The sequence below is a fragment of the Leucopleurus acutus genome (assembly GCF_964270905.1).
Source record: "Leucopleurus acutus genome assembly, chromosome: 5".
NCBI classification, from domain to species: domain Eukaryota; kingdom Metazoa; phylum Chordata; class Mammalia; order Artiodactyla; family Delphinidae; genus Leucopleurus; species Leucopleurus acutus.
Window position 1 is genome coordinate 23,102,431 of NC_139147.1, and position 21,823 is coordinate 23,124,253.

Genomic DNA, 21,823 nt, shown 5'->3' on the forward strand with positions numbered 1-21,823 from the left:
AAAGTCCAAATTAGCAAGAATAAAAATTAGTAGCAAATAAGAGAGAGGTATGCATTATAAACTGGGGAGAAAATCATGTAATAAGTCAAATATTGTAACTGAAGAAAAATAAAATAATGTGGATAAAGTTGGTGCTTTTATTTTATTATTAATTTTTGCGACCTCAAAGTTTTCACTGAACGTCTGCAAGAGGTTTTCTAGGAGGTAAATAATAAAGGATATTTTTAGAGAGGGCTCAAGATTTAAAAGGAGTAGGTAAGCAGGGCAAGAGTCAATAAGACTGGAGAGAATGATTTTTCTGACTGAAGTAAAGGCAAAATGTGAGAGAAAAGCACAGCCGTCTGGTGGCATTAGTCAATGCATTCCCTTGACAGGGTCCAAATGCATCATCCAGAAAGGGGAATAAATCGAAGGTTGATTTTGTGAACACTGTTACTTTGAAGAAATTGGTTCCAGGAATTCTAAGATATGGGAGTTTGTGACCATAACAGGGAAATGTGACTAATAAGAAGAAATGGAGATAAAGCAGTGTTCTAGTAAAGAAGGTCAGATTAGGACATATAATTGATTCTGTTAGAGGAAAAGTGGGAGTGGAAGGAGGATGGTTTGCTTTGGAGGCCAGTGTGATGCAGGCACAACAGGATATTACATACATGATTGATGTGAGTTGCACAAAGAACACATTCCAGTGTTTATCTCCTTATGAACCCCAAAATAATAAGTATAGACATAGAAATAAATATTCCAGATTGAATGCAGATCATGATAGACTTGAAGATTCAAACTTTGTTAATTGAACCCACTCATACCCAAATAATCCTTCAAGAAAAATGTAATCACATTTAAACACTCACAGATAATCTAGTGTGGAGATAGATTAGAACATGTTATAACTATATTAAAGTAGAAATTACAATAGCAGAATGGATAATAAAGGCTAAATATGCTACACCTGCCAGATGACATTCCCTTTTTCACATCAGACTCAAATTAATGTTTTAGTGTAAAAATATATGCATAATTTTACATATACATACATATATAACATACAGCATAGTACATATTTATATACTGCTTCCTATAAACTTAGTCCTTTCTAAAAAGCTTTATATTATTAACTAATATTATAACCCACATTTTCATAAGAGCATACTGAGCACAAGGTCTTGCCCGTGACAAAATACACGTATATTTCCTACCTTAGATTCTTTCGGAAACAAAGGACAGTAGATGGTTAAGTCAATACTGAAGAAACTAAATAGCTACTGTAAGTTACCTTTGTTTATTGTACAGAATAAAGAGGGAAAGATATTAGAAATACTTATAGATATAAAAATAGATATATAGATACAGTTACAAACATAGTACTTATCTCCATATTTAAACCTATTCTTCATGCACTGAAATCTTCCTCTTGGGCTGAAGGCCAAAACTTCCATCAACGATAGCACTCGATAAATACCAGATTCTGCACACCAAAAAAAGGCTCTCAAAGTCTTCTCTCAGAAGGCCTGGCACTTTGGACTCACCCATGAGCATGTGCAGTTTCTACCCACCTGCCTAATAACCATCTGGTCTATTCCATTATGTTATCCATACATCTCAATTAATTATAGACTTAGAGAAGGAGAGAAAAAAATTCTCAGTGATTTAATATTCTCTTTACCTTTCAGCATGAATTTTGTGGTTAAAATACCTTCACTCCAGGAAAGGAAAAAACAAATAACTCTTTTAGATCTATATGCTATTCCTGGTGTTGTTCTCCAGTCTCTTCAAGAAACTGGAGAGACAGATCATGGTGGGAGGTGCATAGGATATGGAAGAAGATACTGATTTATGTTTCCCCTTCCCAGCCCTAAGTGATAGAAAACTCATGGCTAACTCTTTAAATTCATATTTTGTCTATTCCAGAAAGAACAAATTACATTCTGCTTCTAGAATCCTGTGATTATGGTTATTTCTAATTTATTTTAAAATAGAAGAAAAAGTCAAAGTGCATTTGTGTAGTGTTACTACTAGTATTTCCATATGGCTGAAGCACGGGCTACCTATGAGCGGATGGTTAGAGAAGGTACCTGATGATCATAAAAGATTTCCTATACCATGAAGAGTGGTTTTTATTTTGTCTTGAAGGTAATGGGAAACACTGACAATTTTAAGTGTTGAAAGGTTGATAGGACAGAAAGTTGGAATTGTGAAATTGAGAGTAGAGAAAACAAACAACTTACAGCCACACAAGAAAAATACAAAAAAGAATTGGAAAGGGCAGCACTCATGGAAAGCATGGTACGGAAAATAGAGTATATTTGATAGATGTCAAAGAAATACAGTGCGCATCTTGGTGACACATTAGATTACCAAAGTGGAGATAATTAGGATAACAGTAATCTATCTTCTGCCTCACAGAATGTCATGTTAACCCAGCCATGCAATAGAGTAAAGTAGCCAAATTTGGAGGAAGAGACGTCATCTTGATGTCATAAACTTAGCTAATAATGTCCATTAATATTTCAAAGGGTAACTATGTATTCAATTATTTAATTTGGTAAAACTTGCAAATACTGTTAATTAGTTGAAGCAAGTAATTAATGTAATTTAAAAGTAAAATCTAGTATCATACTTTACTGTATTTCATTTGACATACTTTAAACAACTACAAAGCCAGAAAAGGCAACTACTCCCTTATAGACTCTTTGTAAAGGAGGATGACAATGTTAAATAAGTCACAGATCCTGCCCTTGAGGCTGTAATACAATGTAACAGATACTACCCTAGAGCTGAGGAGATTTCCTCTAGGTATAGAAGAGGTTCATTAGGGAAGTCTTGAGTGCTGAGTTTACATGGTTGCCCTTTTAATAAACATATTGCTAAATGCAACACAAAGATACATACTAATTATTATCTGCTTACCATTAACAATAACGATGATATCACGGAAGTCAATTTCTCCCCTAGCCTCCACTCTTCCTTCACACCTGTATATACCTTCATCACTTTTATTGATGTTAAGAATCTGCAGATTACTGTTGGCTAAGATAGCAAACCGATCTGTAAGGTAAGCAAAGGGGAGGAAATGATATCAGTAATTGAAGGCAGAGTCCAGCATGCTTTAAATTGCTAAGTGTTAAAATATGGAACTTGTCTGACACTATCAAACTTTTCATCAACAAACAAATTCAAATTTGAAAGTAAAATATAATTTCATGACTTCAATTTTTCCACTCTACACTGCCTGGTTACACATTTTTTTCAAAAATACATTCAAGGCCTTCCCTGGTGGCACAGTGGTTGAGAGTCCACCAGCCGATGCAGGGGACACGGGTTCACGCCCCGGTCTGGGAGGATCCCACATGCCACAGAGCGGCTGGGCCCGTGAGCCATGGCCGCTGAGTCTGCGCGTCCAGAGCCTGTGCTCCACAATGGGAGAGGCCACAACAGTGAGAGGCCCGCGTACCGCAAAAAAAAAAAAAAAAAATACATTCAAGACTTTATTTCCACATAAAATGGTTAGGCTATTATTTTGCCTTTGGTACTTTGAACGCAGAAATGATACACAAAAGAACAAAGCCGAGAGATCAGATATAGCAGACACAAAGACGTTTTGACTGTGAATATGTAGCAACTTGGGTAAGGAAAAGGGTTAGAAAATTGATTGAATATCCTTCCTCACACAATAATTAAACTAATAATTGCACACACCCTGAGAAGACAGCTAAAATATATAATAATATTCAAGTCATGTAGAGGGCATATAAAATCGTCATACCTCAGATTTATTTGAAAAATTTTTCTTCTAAATGCAAGATAATCCATTTTAGGAAGGAACAGATTAGACTTCATTAATTTTACATAGATTCCATTTTATGTGTGAGTATATGCACATGCATAAATACAAAACTAAGCTGTTATAGGGCATGCATTAGCTGATTGTTGAAAATAACCTGGCTAGCCTAAGTAGCATCTCAGCCTGACAGTATTTTCCATAATGCCTGGCTCAGTTTTTAATCATCACAATTTTGTTGCAGTCTTTGCAGTCTTAACACCTTTTCCCTTCCTATCAAGTAAAGAATGTTCTCATATCCAGTTGTTTTGATACATGTTATAAATGTAATATCCTAAATTTCATTAATCAATTCATCCATAGATATCATCGAACATCATCTGTTTGCTAGGTACTGTATTTGGATACATTGATGAATAAGAGAAAACATCCTTGACCCCTTTGGGACTTTTGGTAAGGTAGAAATGTCATTAATTTAAGGTACCCACCTATGGATATCTACTGTTAAAGCTACTTTTGGGGACTGTTCCAGTATTTATTGCTCTTCCCCTATTTGCTGGCTTAATAGAGGTATTAGGGCAAACACAGAAGCCACATGAGAAAATGGTCCAGCCTCCCTCAACCTGGATCACTGAAAGGATGGAAGGGTAGAATCCTGCCTCTCCCCCTGCTGCCAATTGGACTTTGCGTGAGTGAGAAATAGATTGCTATGACATTAAGCCATTCGTATTTGGGGTTCATTTTTCACAGCAATTCCTTAAGTCAAAGCAGAAGTTTGGGTTTTAAATACAAATAAGGAAGTTATCAGACTATAGAAGGTCATTAAAATAGGTGAGCATGTGGTTATTGATTGTCTAAGAGATAGTTAATAAGGAATGGAAATGTGTAGATTCTGAGGCTACCTCAGAAAGAAAATACCAGTTACAAGTCTACAGATACATAATTTTCAGCCCAGGAAGTATAAACTTTCCCAAAATATTTATTTCACCTTTTGGGTGACCCTAAGAAGAGATACAAAAATGTTTACACAGATGCTTTCCCCTGGTAAATTTTCTCACCAAAGAAGAGACTGGAGAGAAATAAAGGCAATCTGCAAGAAATATAACTTATAATAAGTCCTGGAATAACTCAGAACTCTTAAAAATGTATGATATTTCAAAGTAAATGTAAAAAAACTCTATTCAAGTGTGTTGCTGGAAATTAGAATGAGCAGCAATTACAGTTGACCCTTGAACAACACAGGTTTGAACTGTGCAGATCCACTTATATGGGAATCTTTTTCAATAGTAAATACAGTACTACACAATCTGAAGTTGACTGAATCTGAGGATGCAGAACTGAACCACAGATATGAAGGAATCTCAGATAAGGAGGACCAACTATAAATTATACTTGAATTTTTGACTGCATGTCAAGTCGGCACCCTAACCCCTGTGTTTTTCATGGGTCACCTGTATGAATTAAAAAGTTCAAATTTAGAGAGGGATGCAATGAGTCATAAGTAAATCATTGTAATATTATATTTTCTAACTCACTAAAATATGTATCATCCTCAACTAAAAATTCTAAGTATATGTGTAAAGTCCATGGAATGATGTTAGCAAACTCTCAAACCAAAGAGCATTATTAATATGTATTTACAAAAAGCATTTGAAGAAAGCACTGCTTCAATCAATCACACATAACTATGGATATTGGAACTATTTAACTATTAGAGATGATCTATTTATCTCAGTTTTACAGACATCCACATTTTCATTATTGCAGTAAGAAAATAAATGAAATCAAATAATACACAATAAGGTGTCTGCTTTATGTTTCTTTAAGCATTATGTTTCTTTAAGCAGGTTATTTTTTAAAAGTCCCCTCTTCTTCTCATTCCACAGCCACTGAATGGTTTGCTTCATCTACTCCTATGCCTTCAACCTATATTTTGATGATTCACAATTTTTCTTCAGACCAGATGATTCCTGTGATTCCAGAATTGTGCAAGAGTCAACCAGATGTACGAACTTAGAAGGGTTGTAAACACTTCAATCTCAGCATGTTTAAAATTTGGCTCACTAGCTCCACCTGAAATTTCTCATACGGTACTCTCCAGTTCTGTCTTCACAGGTCTTTACGTTGAGCTAGTTGCCCAAGGCAAACTCCTTGAGTCATCTTTGACTTCTCCATCTCTCTTAGTGTGCATGTCCAATCAAACCCATATCCTATCACTTCTCCCTTTGTCATTTCTTAGTCTAGAATCTACTTTTCCCTCAGCAATTATTTCATTTGGATTTGAACTGTTCTCATTGCCTGGAGCTTGGCCTTGACTCTCATCCAATTCATTCTCCTCACTGAAGCACTGATATCCTTCTCAATAAATATTAGGTCATGTCACTGCCTTAATTAAAACCCTTTAGTGATGTCACCTTTAGATAGATTCTAAACTTCTCAATAGAGATGTCAAGGCCATATTGACTTGGCTCAACCTTCTTTTCCAGTTTCCTTTCTTATTAGTCTTTATTTACAAATCCTAGTTATTGTAAGTGTTCTAGTTGTACTTATTCATAAATTCTAGTTATAATGAACTTAATTCAGTTTCTGAAATGTGTCACTCATGCTTTCACCTCTGGGCCATTGCATATGGTGTCCTCTCCTCTTGAAAAGTCCCCACCATTCTCTAGCTGGCTAATCCCTTTTCATCTTTAAGGGTTGCTTTTCTCTCTCAGCAGGCACCTTGAACACTCTCCTCTGCCCTAACTAGTTCAGGTGCTCTTTCTTTATTATCTTCTATCACTGCACTTTCCTTATAATATAACTCAATATACGTTGCTTTCATTGATTTTTTCCACTAGATTATTAATATGTTGAGGGTAGTGGACTTGTTCATCGTTTAAACCATGAGTCACCACCTTCTCGTACACTAGATGAAATATACTAAGTGTTCAATAACTGTTGAATGACTTTTTATACTGGAAGTAGATTTCATACAAATTTTATTGAACAAGATGATTTTACCCATAGTTTTTTGATGCCTAAAGGGTACTTCATTAGAAAATGCTCAAAACATTTAGGAAGATTCAGAGATAACTTTAAAAATGGCTAAGGTAGAATGGCAACTGCAATAGCATATCCTTCCATCAGGGTTGAGACTAAAAGTCAGGATATTCAACTTTTATAACAAAATGTCACCTTTACTCCCTAAATACTTGGATTCTTTAGCATATGAATTTCCTTTCAACAAACAACATGGTAAACCTCCACTTTGAGTACTCTGTGGGAACATTAATAATGCATATTGGTCACACAGCTGCTACCAAAAGCATGGTTAATAAGATGGACATTTTCAAACCTTCATTGTTTCATATGGAGACTTTAAACTTTATTCCTATGCCACACTAAGGCTTCAGAAAGTTATCTGTACACACTGCATTATTCTAAATCCCCATATATGTTCCTTTCATGGTTGTAAACCTAATCTTATTTCATTAGTTTTAATAAAAGGATCACATAAAGTATAAAAATCTGAAGAATATTACTTCTTATAAATCTGTTATGAATGTAAAAAGTGTTTGATAATGAAGTATGTGGCAAGTTTCTCAAATATTAAAAGGTTAGAAAAGTTTGTTCATCTTCACAATTCCCCTACATCCTTTACATCCCAAAGTCAGAACAAATTTTACGTCCTTTTTAAAAAAATCGATTTTGCCTTCCATGCAACTCAGCGTTAAGTTTCTATGTTTAACTGATTCCCAAGAATTAAAAGCTCAATGAGAAGGAACAAGAAAAATAAATGTTATTTATTGAGAATCTGATATAGAGTCAAATATTGTATTCATTCAGTTAACAAATATTTATGAGCCTATCTTACTTAAAACTCAAACCGTTGTTCAAAATGCATATAATAATTTACTGTTTACAGATGAAGAATCCGAATTAGGTACAGAGCAGTTAGAAAAGTTGTTTGAAGCTTTAGGGACAAGGAAAGAGTAGAGCCGTAATGGAATTCCAACTTCACAGCATTTCATCCTTGGGTACTGGGAAAAATGTGTAAGCTGTAGCATAGAAGCATCACTCCTCCATCAGCACTGTACTTGACCATCAATCTTTGCTTTGAGGATTTAACTGTCTTTTTTTTTTTCAGACAATTAATCATTAGATTTTATCCCCAAATAAATTACAAAAAGTAGATATTATAGGGCAACCTCCAGTGTCCATGAATGCCAATGAATGAACTGTCTTTAGGCTTGAATTCCATCTGGCTACTTAACTGGAGGGATCATCTGCTCAGGGAAGATGGAGATGCTGATTGGTGCCCTGGGCCCATTCAGTCAAGACCTTGCCAGTGCCTGCTGCACACACTCTCTGCCCAGAGGCCTACAGTCAGCATCGATTTAACTGTCTTTTAAAATAAAACTCATTTCAAAACCATCTTGTAATTATGGTTTACAGTAAACCAGATGTACACTTGAAGCCTAAGATGTAGGTAACCTAAAAATGTTTAGACATTGTCATTTAACTGCTATGAAAGAATTGCCTTTTCTTTATTATTGAGGGGAAGAAAGCAGAAAATATACTGTACAATTTACTCATGAAATTTATTAGTAAAACCTAAAGCAGTTTTCTGAAAATAAAGTAAGAGGAAATAAAGTATTATATCTCATTAACTTACTATAATAGAAAAAAGAGTTTTAGTAAATAACTGACAAGCAGTGAAAAAGCCAAGTCCAGAAAAATTCTCTCAAAATTAAAAAAAAATTACTATCATCGTCATGATACTTTCTCTGTACATATTCAAAAACAGAAACCCTCTGCCTTCTCTCCTTTATGTTGTAGAAGTTTCATCTCTTAGAAACACAAAACAAAATCATCCAAGATAGAAAGTATTTTAAAAGATTCAATTATTTTATACCTCTCTGCAATGTAAGGGCAATGAAAAATATTCTAAATCGAAAATGCTCCCAATTCACAATGATAAAGTAGCATAATGTAAGCAAATCATGCATCAATTTCAGATGTCATTTTATTCTGGAATTTCAGCTCAGTCTGAATCAAAATCATGAAGACAATTGAAATGAATGTAGTCTTCTTCCTATTATCCATATTCATCTTATCATAATATTTAGAATATGTAGGTATCTTTGAAAGAACAGTGACAGAAAAATAAATAGGATTCATATAGATATTATTATAAGTTTACACATAATAAGCCCATGGGATTGTTTGAATTATAATATGTAGAATTTCAATAGATCAGGATTGATTCCTTTATTTGTTTAGTATCCTTGAACTGTTTGTATATAATTTTTTCTTGATCTAGAGCAGGAGTCAGCAAACTTTTTCTGTAATCTTCAGAAAATAACTATTGTAGGCTTTGTAGGACAAACCATCTGTGTCACAGCTGTTCAGCTTTGTTCCCAAAGTAGCCATAGACAATATGTAACAATTGGGTTTGGCTGAATTTTCATAACACCTTAAAAAAACAGCAGAGGAGCTGAATTTAGCCTGAGGGCCATAGTTTGCCAACCTCTAGTTTAGAGCTCTGAGGTTCTCAAAAAACAGTCGTTTGAGGCTTAGGGTCAAACAATCTAATTGCTATATTTACTTAGGTAGATTCAGTCTTTTAAAAAATTGCAATATTTTTAGAACATATAACTTAGAGAGTTACCAAAATACTAACTGTCGGAAATAGCGGTGACTTCCTCATTATGATGCAACCAGCTGACAACAGGTGCAGGCGAACTGCTGACTCGGCAAACCACTTCTGCATTCTCTCCTTGTTTGAACTCTTGAGGAGACACCACTTCTCTGAAAGTGAGTTTTTCTGTATGAAGAAAGTAAAACAAACCATACAAGTATTATTGCTTATTTCTTCCAATAGCATATTTCAGAATCTGTGTTTATTGATGCTGTAATAAAATAATTAGGTAAATCTAGATCCTTTAAAACCTTAAACCAGATCATCTAATCCTCCTACCCAATAAATTCCAACTCACTGAGAATAAAATCCAAAGTCCTTACAATGCCACACTAAGTCCTGTATGAACTGGAGTCTGCCCCACAATTCTGATCCCAATTTTTCTTCTCTCCTCCTAGCTGCTGCTTTGGGCAGTTCCTTGAACACTCCAGATTTGTTCTCATTCTGGGGCATTTGCACTCTCTTAAATTCCTTCAAATTTCTGCTCAACCTCCACATACAAAATAGCCATCTCCCTACGTTTCTAAACCACTTAATTTCTTTCCTATAGAATTTTATAGCATATATATCTAGCATTTAAGCATTAGTTTTTGCTTACTTTTTGTCTGTCTCTACCCACTAAAATGTTGGCACCAAGTGGCCAGTGATATTTTCTGTTTCAGTCACTAATGTCTTTAGGAATTAGAATATTGTCTGCCATGCAGTAGACATACAATAAGTGTATCGAATGAATGCATGAATATGGATATTTATGCTTGATGAGACATTTTCACAAAAGTAATTCATTGTTCTTGCTAAGAAAAAACAATTTTTTTTTTACCTTCACAAATAAAGCACTAGGGATCTTCCTTTGTATCATTTCAAAGGACACTTCTTTCCAGATACTAGTCTATGAAATGATGATTTCAACTTAATTCTTTGTTATTTATGAAATTGGTACAATAAATGGTCATATAAATAAGTAAAACATCTTTCCTTGAGGAGCTTAGAAACTAACAGGAGGGAAAAAGAAAAAAAAAAAAGAGGTCAAATCAGGAAAAATGAGGGCAACAATACTCCAACAGATTCCCCACTCATCTAAGAGGAAGCCTTGCTCTGGTGCTGCTTTGGCCTTTTTTCCCCGTATGCTATTTCTAGAATAACAGAAACAAAGCTATAAGGAAGAGATGTCTTATGAGCTAATATTCTAAAACTTTTTATAATTTTTCACTGGTAGAAATGCTAACTACTACAAATTAATTGTAAGGCAAAGTTCTAAGCAGGAGGTAATGTAGTCCTCAAAGCAACTCTATGTATGATGTGGGTACTACAATTATATCTATTTTATAGATGAAGAAATTGAAACAGAGAGTTTACGTGATTGCTCAAGGCCACAGGTGTAAGTGATAGAGCCTGGTTTCAAACCCTGGAAGTCAATGAGCTTCAGTGTTCCTAAACAGGTTAACAATTCCTAAAAGTGAGAAGTTGAAAAGGAATGTAGGAAGCAATCAATCTCAAGTCGTAAAATGAAGTGTAAGTGTAGAAAACCTTGCTACTAAAAATGCCTGGAGTTGAAGAATCTGGTTAGATGTTATTCTTCATTAGATGAGTTTTCAGTTTTTACTCTGTCTAAAGCCTGTCAGCTGACCCTTCCCCAGTTCTCATTCTAGATTGGTCACTGTTATCACATAGGTAATTTTATTTGTTCTAGTCATGATCTTTTTTTTTGAAAGTGAAAAAAATCACTCCCAATAAATTTTATATCACTAAATAAAGTACTGGTTTCTATTTACCCAACAGATTCTTAATGGCATCAAAAAACTAAAACATTTTCATCTATATTATTTAACCAACAGAATTGGCTCCATCTATGTATTTATAATCCACTATAACCTATTATAGATTTTATTTTAGAGATGTACTGTGGTAAAATAGAAATAAGCTGATATCTGTAAAGGTCTTAGCACATTGTCCATCACATAGTTAGTTCTTAATGAGTGTTAGTTTCTATTGTTAAGTACATTTTAATTTGTATTTTTTCTAAGAACGTATAATTTCAATCAATAAAACTTATAAATACATGACTTACGGTAAATTTCCAAAACAACTGTGGCTTCTTGTGTCTGTCCTTTGGCATCTGTTGCTTGACAACGATATATCCCTGCATCTTCTATATTTGCGTTGTAGATGGTTAATCGTGATCTAATACCTTCCTTTTGCACTGATACCCTCTGTGTTGAAATTATCTTCTCTCCTTGAGGATTATACCAGTCTATACTCTCAGGTTCACCAACTGCTGCAAAGAGCCATGGAAAAGAAATTTTGAAAATATGTTCCAAGTGTTTGTTTTGACACTGGCATTTACTATCGTGTAACAACTTTAACAATTTAGAAAAAAATGTAAATGGAAGACTGGAAGTCTGAAAATCTTACAATATCGAAAGTAAACACAAATGCTAGCACACATGTTATCCTTATTTATCCAACATTGAGGTTTCAATCTCGTTTGAGTAACAAAACCCAGAGGAAACTTCCAGTATGGTATTTAAGCTATGAGAGTGTAAACTTTACCACGGAAATCTATGGACTATTACCACACAAGTACTGAAAGTGCCTTGGCAACTGAGTCCAACATTAATTCCACTTAATAGGCATAATCGAAACAGAAACACGATTACTAACGTGATTTCACCTGCTCAATTCTTTTTGCTAGGGTCAGGAAATAGCACTTTTTCCCCTGATACAGCAGAGCTCATAACAACGTAAATCATTTATGAAATAAACTTTGGCTTTTGTTAATACAGAATTTTGAATTAATCTCCCAAGTTGTTAAACTTGTATAGATAAGGCCAATGACTATTTTTTAAATGGAGCCCTAATCTTCTCTTTTCCCAACTGAGATGAGTAGTTTCACCATTTTAATCTAAAACTGTTAACTATTTAATCATATGATAATTAGAATGCATTGAAATGATACTTATAGTGCTAGGCAATTACAACCAAATCATTACAGGGTAAACATTTATTTAAGTTTTCCAATTCAGAATCTAGGTTATTATCCTCTTTGTAAAAGCTGAAGCTTCCTGTGTTTTCTTTTAGTCACCAAAAGGATGTATTTCACCTAATTACTTGAGAGATAATTTGTGGAAGCAGCATACATTATTAACTCAAAAGTATCAGGAGAAAATGCATAAAGTTATATAACATCTTCAGGACCTTTTATAAAAAAATTATTCCTTCTTATTTTTTTTTCCAAGATATGGCTTTAGAAACAAATTGTCTTCCTTCCTATATCAAATTAGACATGATGGAGAAAAAAGTATGAAAGAAGTTTAGTTAAATCTTAAATGAATCTTAGTTATGTTATCTTCAGTTTTTCTGAACAGAACCATAAAACCATAGTAGTTACAGGATAATTCATTTGGGGGAAGTATTTGTTTTAATTCCCTCCTCTATCGAGAAGTTACAAAAGAATAATTTAAATGTGCATTACTTTAAGTTTCAGCAATAGAAAACCTCACTTTATACAGTAAATTATGCAGGATAGTCTGTGAAATATTTTGGACATTTTCATTCTTAATGATATGGAATAAAATTTCATGGAGAGTTTATTCTGTATTTTCATAGAGCAGTCATAATTCTCTTTTTTCTGGCAACTCAAATAATAATTTCCAATAAAACTTTGCATGTTATTTTACTGAAAAGACTGGGCTCTTGGATTAATTAATAAGTAGCATTAAACTTATTTTCTTGAAAATGTAATATAAAAATTCATTTGCTATACATGACACATTCTTATTTAGTTCTGTGAGGGTATGACTGAACTAGGCTGGGTCCTTGAACCTGGGACACTTTGCTGCAGAGCTTGCGCCTGAACAAACCTCTCCTGGAGCAACAATATACAAAGAAACTATAAGAGACTAAAAATAACTGCAAGCATGTCCAGCTGGGACAAATTATGAACAAGATACAAAAAGGACAAATCCCAATTGCTACATCTGAGGTGCTGGGAGCAAAAGCATGGTACTATGCCGAACTATGCGTGATTCCTGCACACAGCACCACCAAAGGGGTGGGCAGACCACTATACCTAAGCCAGCCCACCAGCCGGACCCACTGATCCACCATTACCCTCATCCCATTTAAGGGATCAGCTCACTCCACCTCAGGGAGCGAGCAAGGGAACTTGTTACTTGTTTTCACTCCCTTGTGCTGCATCAAGAGTCCCTACAAAGCCCTGCCTGAATTCCCCCTCTGGCCTCTTACAAATTTCTATTGATTAAAGAGTCCAAGAACCCAGGTCAGTAACATGACTAACTTCTAGTTGAATTTTAAGACATATTTATTTTATTGAGCTTTAGATGTCTGTGTTCAAGAAACTTTAGAATCATATCAACATAGTCACCATTGTGATAGAAAAGTACATGCAAGCGTTTTGATTTGCATTGGTTTCCCACATCTTTATTTTTAGATTTTTGTTTTACTACTGTATTTAAGATAAATAAGGCCATTTACATGACAACAGTACAGCTCTTGATTATACGTCTTTATATAAAAGGAAAAAATGTTTAATTGTTCTGCCTTATTATTAAGGGCAAAACTCAGCACCACTGAATGACGTTAATTCGTACTTTTAAATTATGTCTTAATTTGACCTTATGAATTATATATATCATATAATCTATATCACAAAGATAATGCAAATCCAGGAAAATAATACAATTTTATTTTTCAATTCATTTTTAAACTATTTCATTATTCTGTGATCTTGTGATTTAATTGAGCTGTGTGTGTGCATTTGTGCATATAAAATATGGATAGGGTTTAGAAACAATGAACTATATTCTTATTCCAAAGCTGTACTGACATAGTAAATGATGTTGAACCAGTCTCTCCCCTACTCTCTACTTTTATATTTGCCAATATATAAAAACATGTGTCAACAAGACCTATCAATTCAGACCTTTATTAAGAAGGCAAATATGTGAAGAATCATGGCCTCAATTAGTTGTTCATATTATCTGATATTATTTTTAGATATGTTATTATAACTGCTTCTATTTTTTAAATTGTCATAATAATTTAAATAAGCCATGCCATTCTGAAGACAACTTTTATAATGCATTTTATGTCAGAAATGCCTATTTAATCCAGTTTTGAATTGCTAAGTATAATCAGGAATGGAAACAATTTTAAAATATACTAAAAAGCAATTTTGTCACTAAATGAATATTTTTAAAACTTTATATATGAAGGCTTATATGCATGAAAATGAATATGATGAATTTAAATTTTGGCACTAAATGAATATTTGAAAAACTTTATATATGAAGACTTGTATGATGAAAATGAATACGATGAATCTAAACAGCAGTAGAATGTGCTCATTTGTGAGTTTTACAATATGTTGAATAGGAATTTGTTGCTTAAGTAGTTAATATCTTCTAGAAGAATTCTACATGTGCATGATTAAACTAGATGAGGTCCATAATAATTTCCCATAGGCACTATGATATATAATACTTCTAATTAATAGTCACAAAAATCTTGCAAAACTTTTGCTGATTAAATATCTACTTTTTAAAGGCCACTTTTCATAAGGAAGGATGTGATATGCTTTGTCCTAAACTTTTCACTGAAGTGAAACTATAATGCAGGGTGCCATATCTAACTTATTCATAGCATATTTACGAAAATGGTTAAATTATAACATTTACATTCATACTAAGGTTACTATTTAGATAGAAATAATATTTAAATTGATGTAAAAGTTATCATGCATACACTATATTTGATAAGTTATTTTCAAAATAAATAATCTAGTTTATTTAGTAGTCAAAATTAGTAACTTGAAAGCAACAAATAAAATTCAGTGTTTAATAGGTAAAATATGTTCATTAACACTTTTCCAATCATTATAAGCCCAATGATAATACACAATTTTATTTCTAGAGAATTGACATTTAACTACTTAAATTTAGTCAATATATTATATTAATAAAGAATAAAACAAGTTATCTGAAAATATTTGTAGAAATACATACCTGTACATGTGAAGAATTTAGATTCTCCCACACTAAGCTCTACTTTGCTAAGTGAAATTGTCACTTGAAGAAGAGCTGAAAAAAATATTTGAGTAAAATTAATTATGGTTTTAAACATGGATACTAAGATTTTAATACATGGTGTCTACACCACATGATTGAAATAGCAATTATTTACCCTCTTATGCTTTTATTACCTGTAAAGAGAAATCACAGTTTTGTAAAATACAATTTAACAAATTATATACATTATATTATTATGCACCTTACAAACAGACCAAATACAGGACTCATTCAAGCTATGTTGAAATTTTTAGTTACGAAAATGATCAAATTCATAGACAGCTGTTCCATATTCACAGACTAGGCATTCTGTGTACTACCAGATTGGACAATAGCTACGTAAATTTTTTCCTCAAATTTTGTAAACCTGCTTAAAAAGAGTAAATCCTACACTGGTATTACAACAATTAAAAATTTAAGTCAAATACTTTTTGACTACCTACTAAAATATTTCCATGAAAGGAGACAAACAGGGCTTCCCTGGTGGTGCAGTGGTTGAGAATCCGCCTGCCGATGCAGGGGACACGGGTTCGTGCCCCGGTCGGGGAAGATCCCACATGCTGCAGAGCGGCTGGGCCCACGAGCCACGAGCCATGGCCACTGAGCCTGCGCGTCCAGAGCCTGTGCTCCGCAACGGGAGAGGCCACAACAGTGAGAGGCCCGCGTACCGCAAAAAAAAAAAAAAAAAAAAAAAAAAAAGGAGACAAACACAGGGAAGAGAGGGAGTACTACCACATAAGGAAAGCGGAATAAGCATTTTTTTTTCCACATGATAAATAAGTTAAGTGAAGTATCCAGGGCAATGGCAATAAAATAGAGGAGATGTTCAAAAAGTTTGTTGTCAAATTTGAAATAAAACAGCAGAATATCCTAAAACTTTAGAAGATAATTAAAATTATGTTTTAACATTAATTAAACTATTTATGTTTCTAATAATATGGTGGACAAGATAGTGTTACCACTCCCCAAAACCCTGTTCCACCATCTTTTTCCCCCCGAAATACATAGCTAACCTTTCAGGAAAGTAATGGTGCCTCAAGGGAGAAAAAAAAAAAGAAGAAGAAAAATCTAAAAACTAGAGTACAAGCCTACACTGGGAATTTGTGGATCATAGTAACTGAAAGGCTCACAGATTGCAGAGAATGGATCCAAGCTTGGCTAGAAGAGGGGATGCTACAGAATACCACCAAACACTAGACCAGGATAAGATTCACCCTTAGTATAAGAAGGGTATAGAATAAATTAGCCTACTGACAAAAGGGAATGACAAGGAGAGCTGTCTTTTCTGGCCTGTGTAACGGACAAATGTTTCTTCTTAAATAGGTTAACCATGGTTCTGCCATATTCCAGGTTTGGGATTTTAAAATTGTAGATACATGTTCCTTGGGAAACCCCAAGCTGAAAATTAAATTAAAAAGCACTCTCACATGTAGGGCTCACAGCTAAGTGGCAGAAGCAAACATAAAAGCCCTTCAGAAAATTCAGAAGAGCTATCTAATAGGCCCAGACTCCCCAAGATTTTCATAAATGAACCTCTCTTTTACCTAAACTCACATTCTGACATTATAAAATACATCGTGAAATAAGGCACTGTGAGCAAGAATTAGTTGAAATAACCTAGAGGAGAAATAGACCCATGAAATTTCAAAACAGGGAATTAGACTAAGAATGTAACATAGCTATGTTGACAATGTTTAAAGAAATAAAATGTGAAATCAAAAAATATGAGAACAGAAGAAAATATTTCTCAAGAAAAACTTGTCAAACATGCTATTTAAGCTCTTTAAAATATTTCCTTGAACGTCCCATACTTGATTGATGAACTCCTTCTTTTTCTGGAAACCTCCCTGAGAAACAGGATGGGCTGCATGGCTATCTTCTCTCATGTCGGTCTTGGTCCTATTTTTATTGATAATTTCATCAACACTCAGAGGGTACTTGGCACATTATAGGGGCTCAAAAAGTGTTCTAGTAACTCTAATATTTCAGAGAAAAACATGTAAAGAAGAGCAAAGAATTCAGAAAGAATAAGGAGAAAACTAGAAGAAACAAGAGAGTGTCTACTATAAACAATGTCAATTCTAGTGCAAATTGACAGAAGAAGACTTTTTCTTTGAGAAGTAACAAATCCACTTGATGAACTTAGTTTAAGTGTAATGAGGACAATAGAGGGAAACTGCAGAAAAAGTCAAGGAATTTGAGATTGTCCTCTTAAGAAACTTGAATCTATAAAGATGTACAGGGTTTTGGGGATCCGCAATTCTGGGCATGTGGTCAGGGATTTTATAAATTGGGGAAAGTTTACTCATACTTATGGATAGAAGGGAAAGAGGCAGAAAAGAGGTTATATTGTTGAAAGAAAAAAGGGAATTGTGATTCAGTTTCTCATTCTCTTTTCACTCCTCTTACTTTCTCCTTTTAGACATCACCTTATTTCATGGTATCAACTTCCTTTTCTCTTTGGATCTTCAGTCTGTGCTTTCCCAAAGTCTAATCCTGCAATTTCTAATCCTCAACTAGCATTCAATTGGATAGCATATTTTAATTTCAAACTCTCCATGTGCAAACTAAACCCTTCCCCTTCCACCAAAAATTGCTCACTGTTCACTATTCCATTTTTGTTCATCATCAATCAATTGTAAAATCTTGGATATAACCTCTGAAACATTACTTGTATGCATTCTTGTTTATTTCCAACACTGTTTCCCTAATACATGCACTCATTAATTTTAACCTGAGATATTTCTTTTACTCCGAGATAGTGATGTATCAAATTCTATATTTCTTTTTCTGACGTTTATCTCTTCAACGTTTCTTCCCATGGGAGCATTTTTTCAGGCTGCTGCAAGCATACGTTTCTAAAACTGTTCAATTTTACCTGCCTACTCAAAAATCTTCAAAGTGCATTTGCTTTGTCCAATTAATTATCAATGTTATACACATTTTCATAGAAAGAAAACTAACTTTTCCAAGTTTATTTCCAATTACTCCTTAATGCTTTTGTGGCTATAGACAGCTACAATTAATCATCCCCCGCTTCCCCACTGACGCACACTTCCTCACCAATGTGTGTTTGCTCAAAATATTTCCTTTCCCTTCATCTCCCTTTCTCTTATCTCCCCATCGCTGGCTACATTCTATCTTCAAAATAAAACTAAAATATCAATAAATTTACAAAACATTCTTGGATAGTTCCATCTATAATATCAACAAATAAATATCTTTGATCCAGAGACATGCTCACTAAACAAATGAAACATACATTGTTGTTAATGATATTCACTTCTCTACTATATTTAAATGTGAATTTTTAGTGAAAGCTCATCACCCTCACTTCTGTTTCTCCTAAACTGATAATATATAAATGCATGGCAGAATAGTGAACAAACACTTACCAAGAGCTTATTGTACACTAGGTACAGAACACTGACAGTACTGACAATATAAAATTTTGGAATTACTTCATTGACTTAAATTGAATTTAAAGATATCAGAGGTTTTGAGAAATGTCTGCCAATTATTATATAAGTAATTCCCACCTTTGACCTTTGGAGCTTACAGAAAAGACAAAACTTGAAAGATGTAGGCATTTTAAACGTCAAATACAGTTCTGAACAATTTTACGCAGATTTGCTGATGGGTATAATAAATAACTTATATTCATTGCAATACAATGAAATTAAGCTTGAAATTAATTAATTTATATTAAAATACTTGGCAATTTTTTTATTCAGTACAAACTATCAATTCACCCATTAATCAAGACCATATTTTTATGGGCATTTTGGTGTCAGGGCACATGGCTATAAATCAGGGATTAAAAGTATATAATAAAAAGAAAACATATTTCTCTAGTTTAATACATTTCCCAAAGGCTAGATTTGCTCTAATTGACCTCTACAGATACATTAAAACATGTGCATATTAGGAAAAACGTGAAGAACTAAAATTTAAGGTCATGCCTTAATCATTGCTCTAGTGATTTAACATCATTTCTTGTGATCATTCCTGAACTGTGGCCACCTCCAACAGACTCATTTTGGACCCAAATGTCAGAAGAAAATGAAATAATTTTCTAATGCCAAAAGTTGTGTTCAGAGAAAGCTGGGAAGGACTGATATATTTATATCTATCCAGTTAATCTCTCATTCATTTCTGATGTTTCAATTTAGGCACAACAAATGAAAGTGGATGTGATGTGGGGCCTTTACGTCATTTAGAAAAAAAGATACTAAATATTTCTAATCAAAATTTCTATATAGGATTGGGTGGAATTCGAAAAATAGAATGGCATTCACTGATGCTGAAAAATCTAATTTTGATATTTTACTCTTCTTAGGTATTTGGAATAGATATAATAACTTTGAAGAAAATTGAGAAGGATATAATGTTATATAGATTGAATCACTTGATATTAGCAACATTATGGATTAAATGATGGCATTACTTAAAACCAATCAATAAATCATATTTTTGTATTAGAATTGGGATTGGATAGTCAGTATCTCCGCAAGAGATTCTCATTAAAGTAAGAAATCATTTTAAACTCATAGAATGAAAAGTTAGAGGCATGATAAATCTGTCTTTTTTGAACTATCCTCAAAGAAATATATATAATAATAACCTTAAATGTAGAGTTGGGTAAATTAAAAATTGTTTACCAAAATCAATAAGTATTTATTGAATATATAAATTTTTCAAATCACTCTTTTTAGATACTATGGTATACAAAAATAATGTTACAATTCCTAATGTCAAAGTATTTCTAATTTATTTGGTAAGGCAACAACACTATATAAAAAGAAGAATGATAAAACAAGATGATGTTTATCAATTATGACCATTATGAGCTTTATGATCAAGAATGCTGCATAGAGGGCAATAAAACTTGAAAAAAAAAGTTGGAATAGATGTTGTAATAAAAGGACAGAAAGAGGGTAGACATTCCAGGTAAGGCAAAAAAGTTCAAGGAATATTCAGGGAATAATTAGTAGATCAATATAGATGAAGTTGATCTCATGTAGAATATTGGTAATATAATTGGAGAAATAGTTTTGAAAATACATTGGAGGATCTCAAATGCCATGGTAAAATTTCTGGACTTAAATTTTTGTCCATTAATTATTTATAAATAGAAACCAACATGACAAAATTGGCATTTAGTAAAGATTAGTCAGAAGATAGGATGGCTGACAAATTGAATTTAGGGGAAAATTTAGGGTATGTTATGATAAGTATCTGAGTTGGCTGGTGGCAAAGAACATGGAAAGGTAGGAATGGATGTAACAAAAAAAGTAAAAATAGTAGTTATCTCTGGATCAATTAGAACATTACTGAAAAAGGGGAAAAAGTCAAAGATGTTAAGGTTTTTTGCTTCAGTGAAACAAGCGTCACCAACGTAAAGAATTTCAGGAATAGAGGAAAAAATATGGAGCCATAATTTATATCATAAATGAAAATTACTTCTCAAAATAGAACATAGACAACATTTTAACAAAGATAACTGCTATCATAACAAAGCTTAAATTAATATTTGTAATTTAAGTAAGCATGCAGATTAAATAGCAGATATTCAAAGGGGACGTTCTTAATTTACAGGAATATAAATAGAACAAAATGTTTGGCATTTCTAAGTTCCATCAAGGGACCTAGAGAGTCCACTGTAATTTGATACAATATTTAACAGTGGCATTTAAAGTGGCCACTTTATCACCTGCAGAAATTTTAAAACTGACAACTTAATTAGTCTACTACATGCCTGACACAAAGCAGAGTTGAATTCACTTAAAATTCTAACAGACATGCACAGATAACTTAAGGCCCTGATTTATTTTTGTAGGATGACTTGTAACATTTATAAAGCAAGAATTTTTTTTCCCTTGGCTTCCACATCAAGGGAGTTAAGAGAATTAAGATATCTAATAATTATAAAAACTCTCAAAGAGTCTTACTCATAAAAGGTTTTTATAAATTACTGATTATATCAAATGAATATGATTTCCTCATTTTTTCATTGAAAACTGTACCCACTTTTAAACTGTACCCACTTCAAGAAAATTATGTATGTAATTTATTAATTACTCACTTTTTTATTATTAAATTTTCATGTCCATATATTAAAACAGTCTATGTGTGATCTAGTTGATTTTTTTTTAATTGCTACAATGTTCAAGAAAATTCAGAACTTTTGGAATATTTAAGAGAGAAATACTCCATCATCAAACGTTTTAGGAACTCTGACGACTGTGAACATTTGATCAAAACTATTTTTTA

At 33.3% G+C, this 21,823-nt stretch overlaps 1 protein-coding gene across 4 annotated transcripts in view; it reads right to left on the reverse strand.

Annotated features, from left to right (window-relative positions):
- The window catches only part of NCAM2 (neural cell adhesion molecule 2), a gene marked incomplete at both ends in the record, with an annotated part of 498,781 nt that overhangs the window by 201,087 nt on the left and 275,871 nt on the right, over positions 1-21,823 (reverse strand). For 3 of the 4 annotated variants that reach the window (XM_082839433.1, XM_082839432.1, XM_082839434.1), the window contains 4 exons: positions 2,911-3,048; positions 9,447-9,590; positions 11,533-11,739; positions 15,488-15,562. In XM_082839433.1, the coding sequence (XP_082695559.1) occupies positions 2,911-3,048; positions 9,447-9,590; positions 11,533-11,739; positions 15,488-15,562 (564 nt within the window). The remainder of the gene's footprint in view (positions 1-2,910; positions 3,049-9,446; positions 9,591-11,532; positions 11,740-15,487; positions 15,563-21,823) is intronic. The other variant, XM_082839435.1, reaches the window with a different exon arrangement.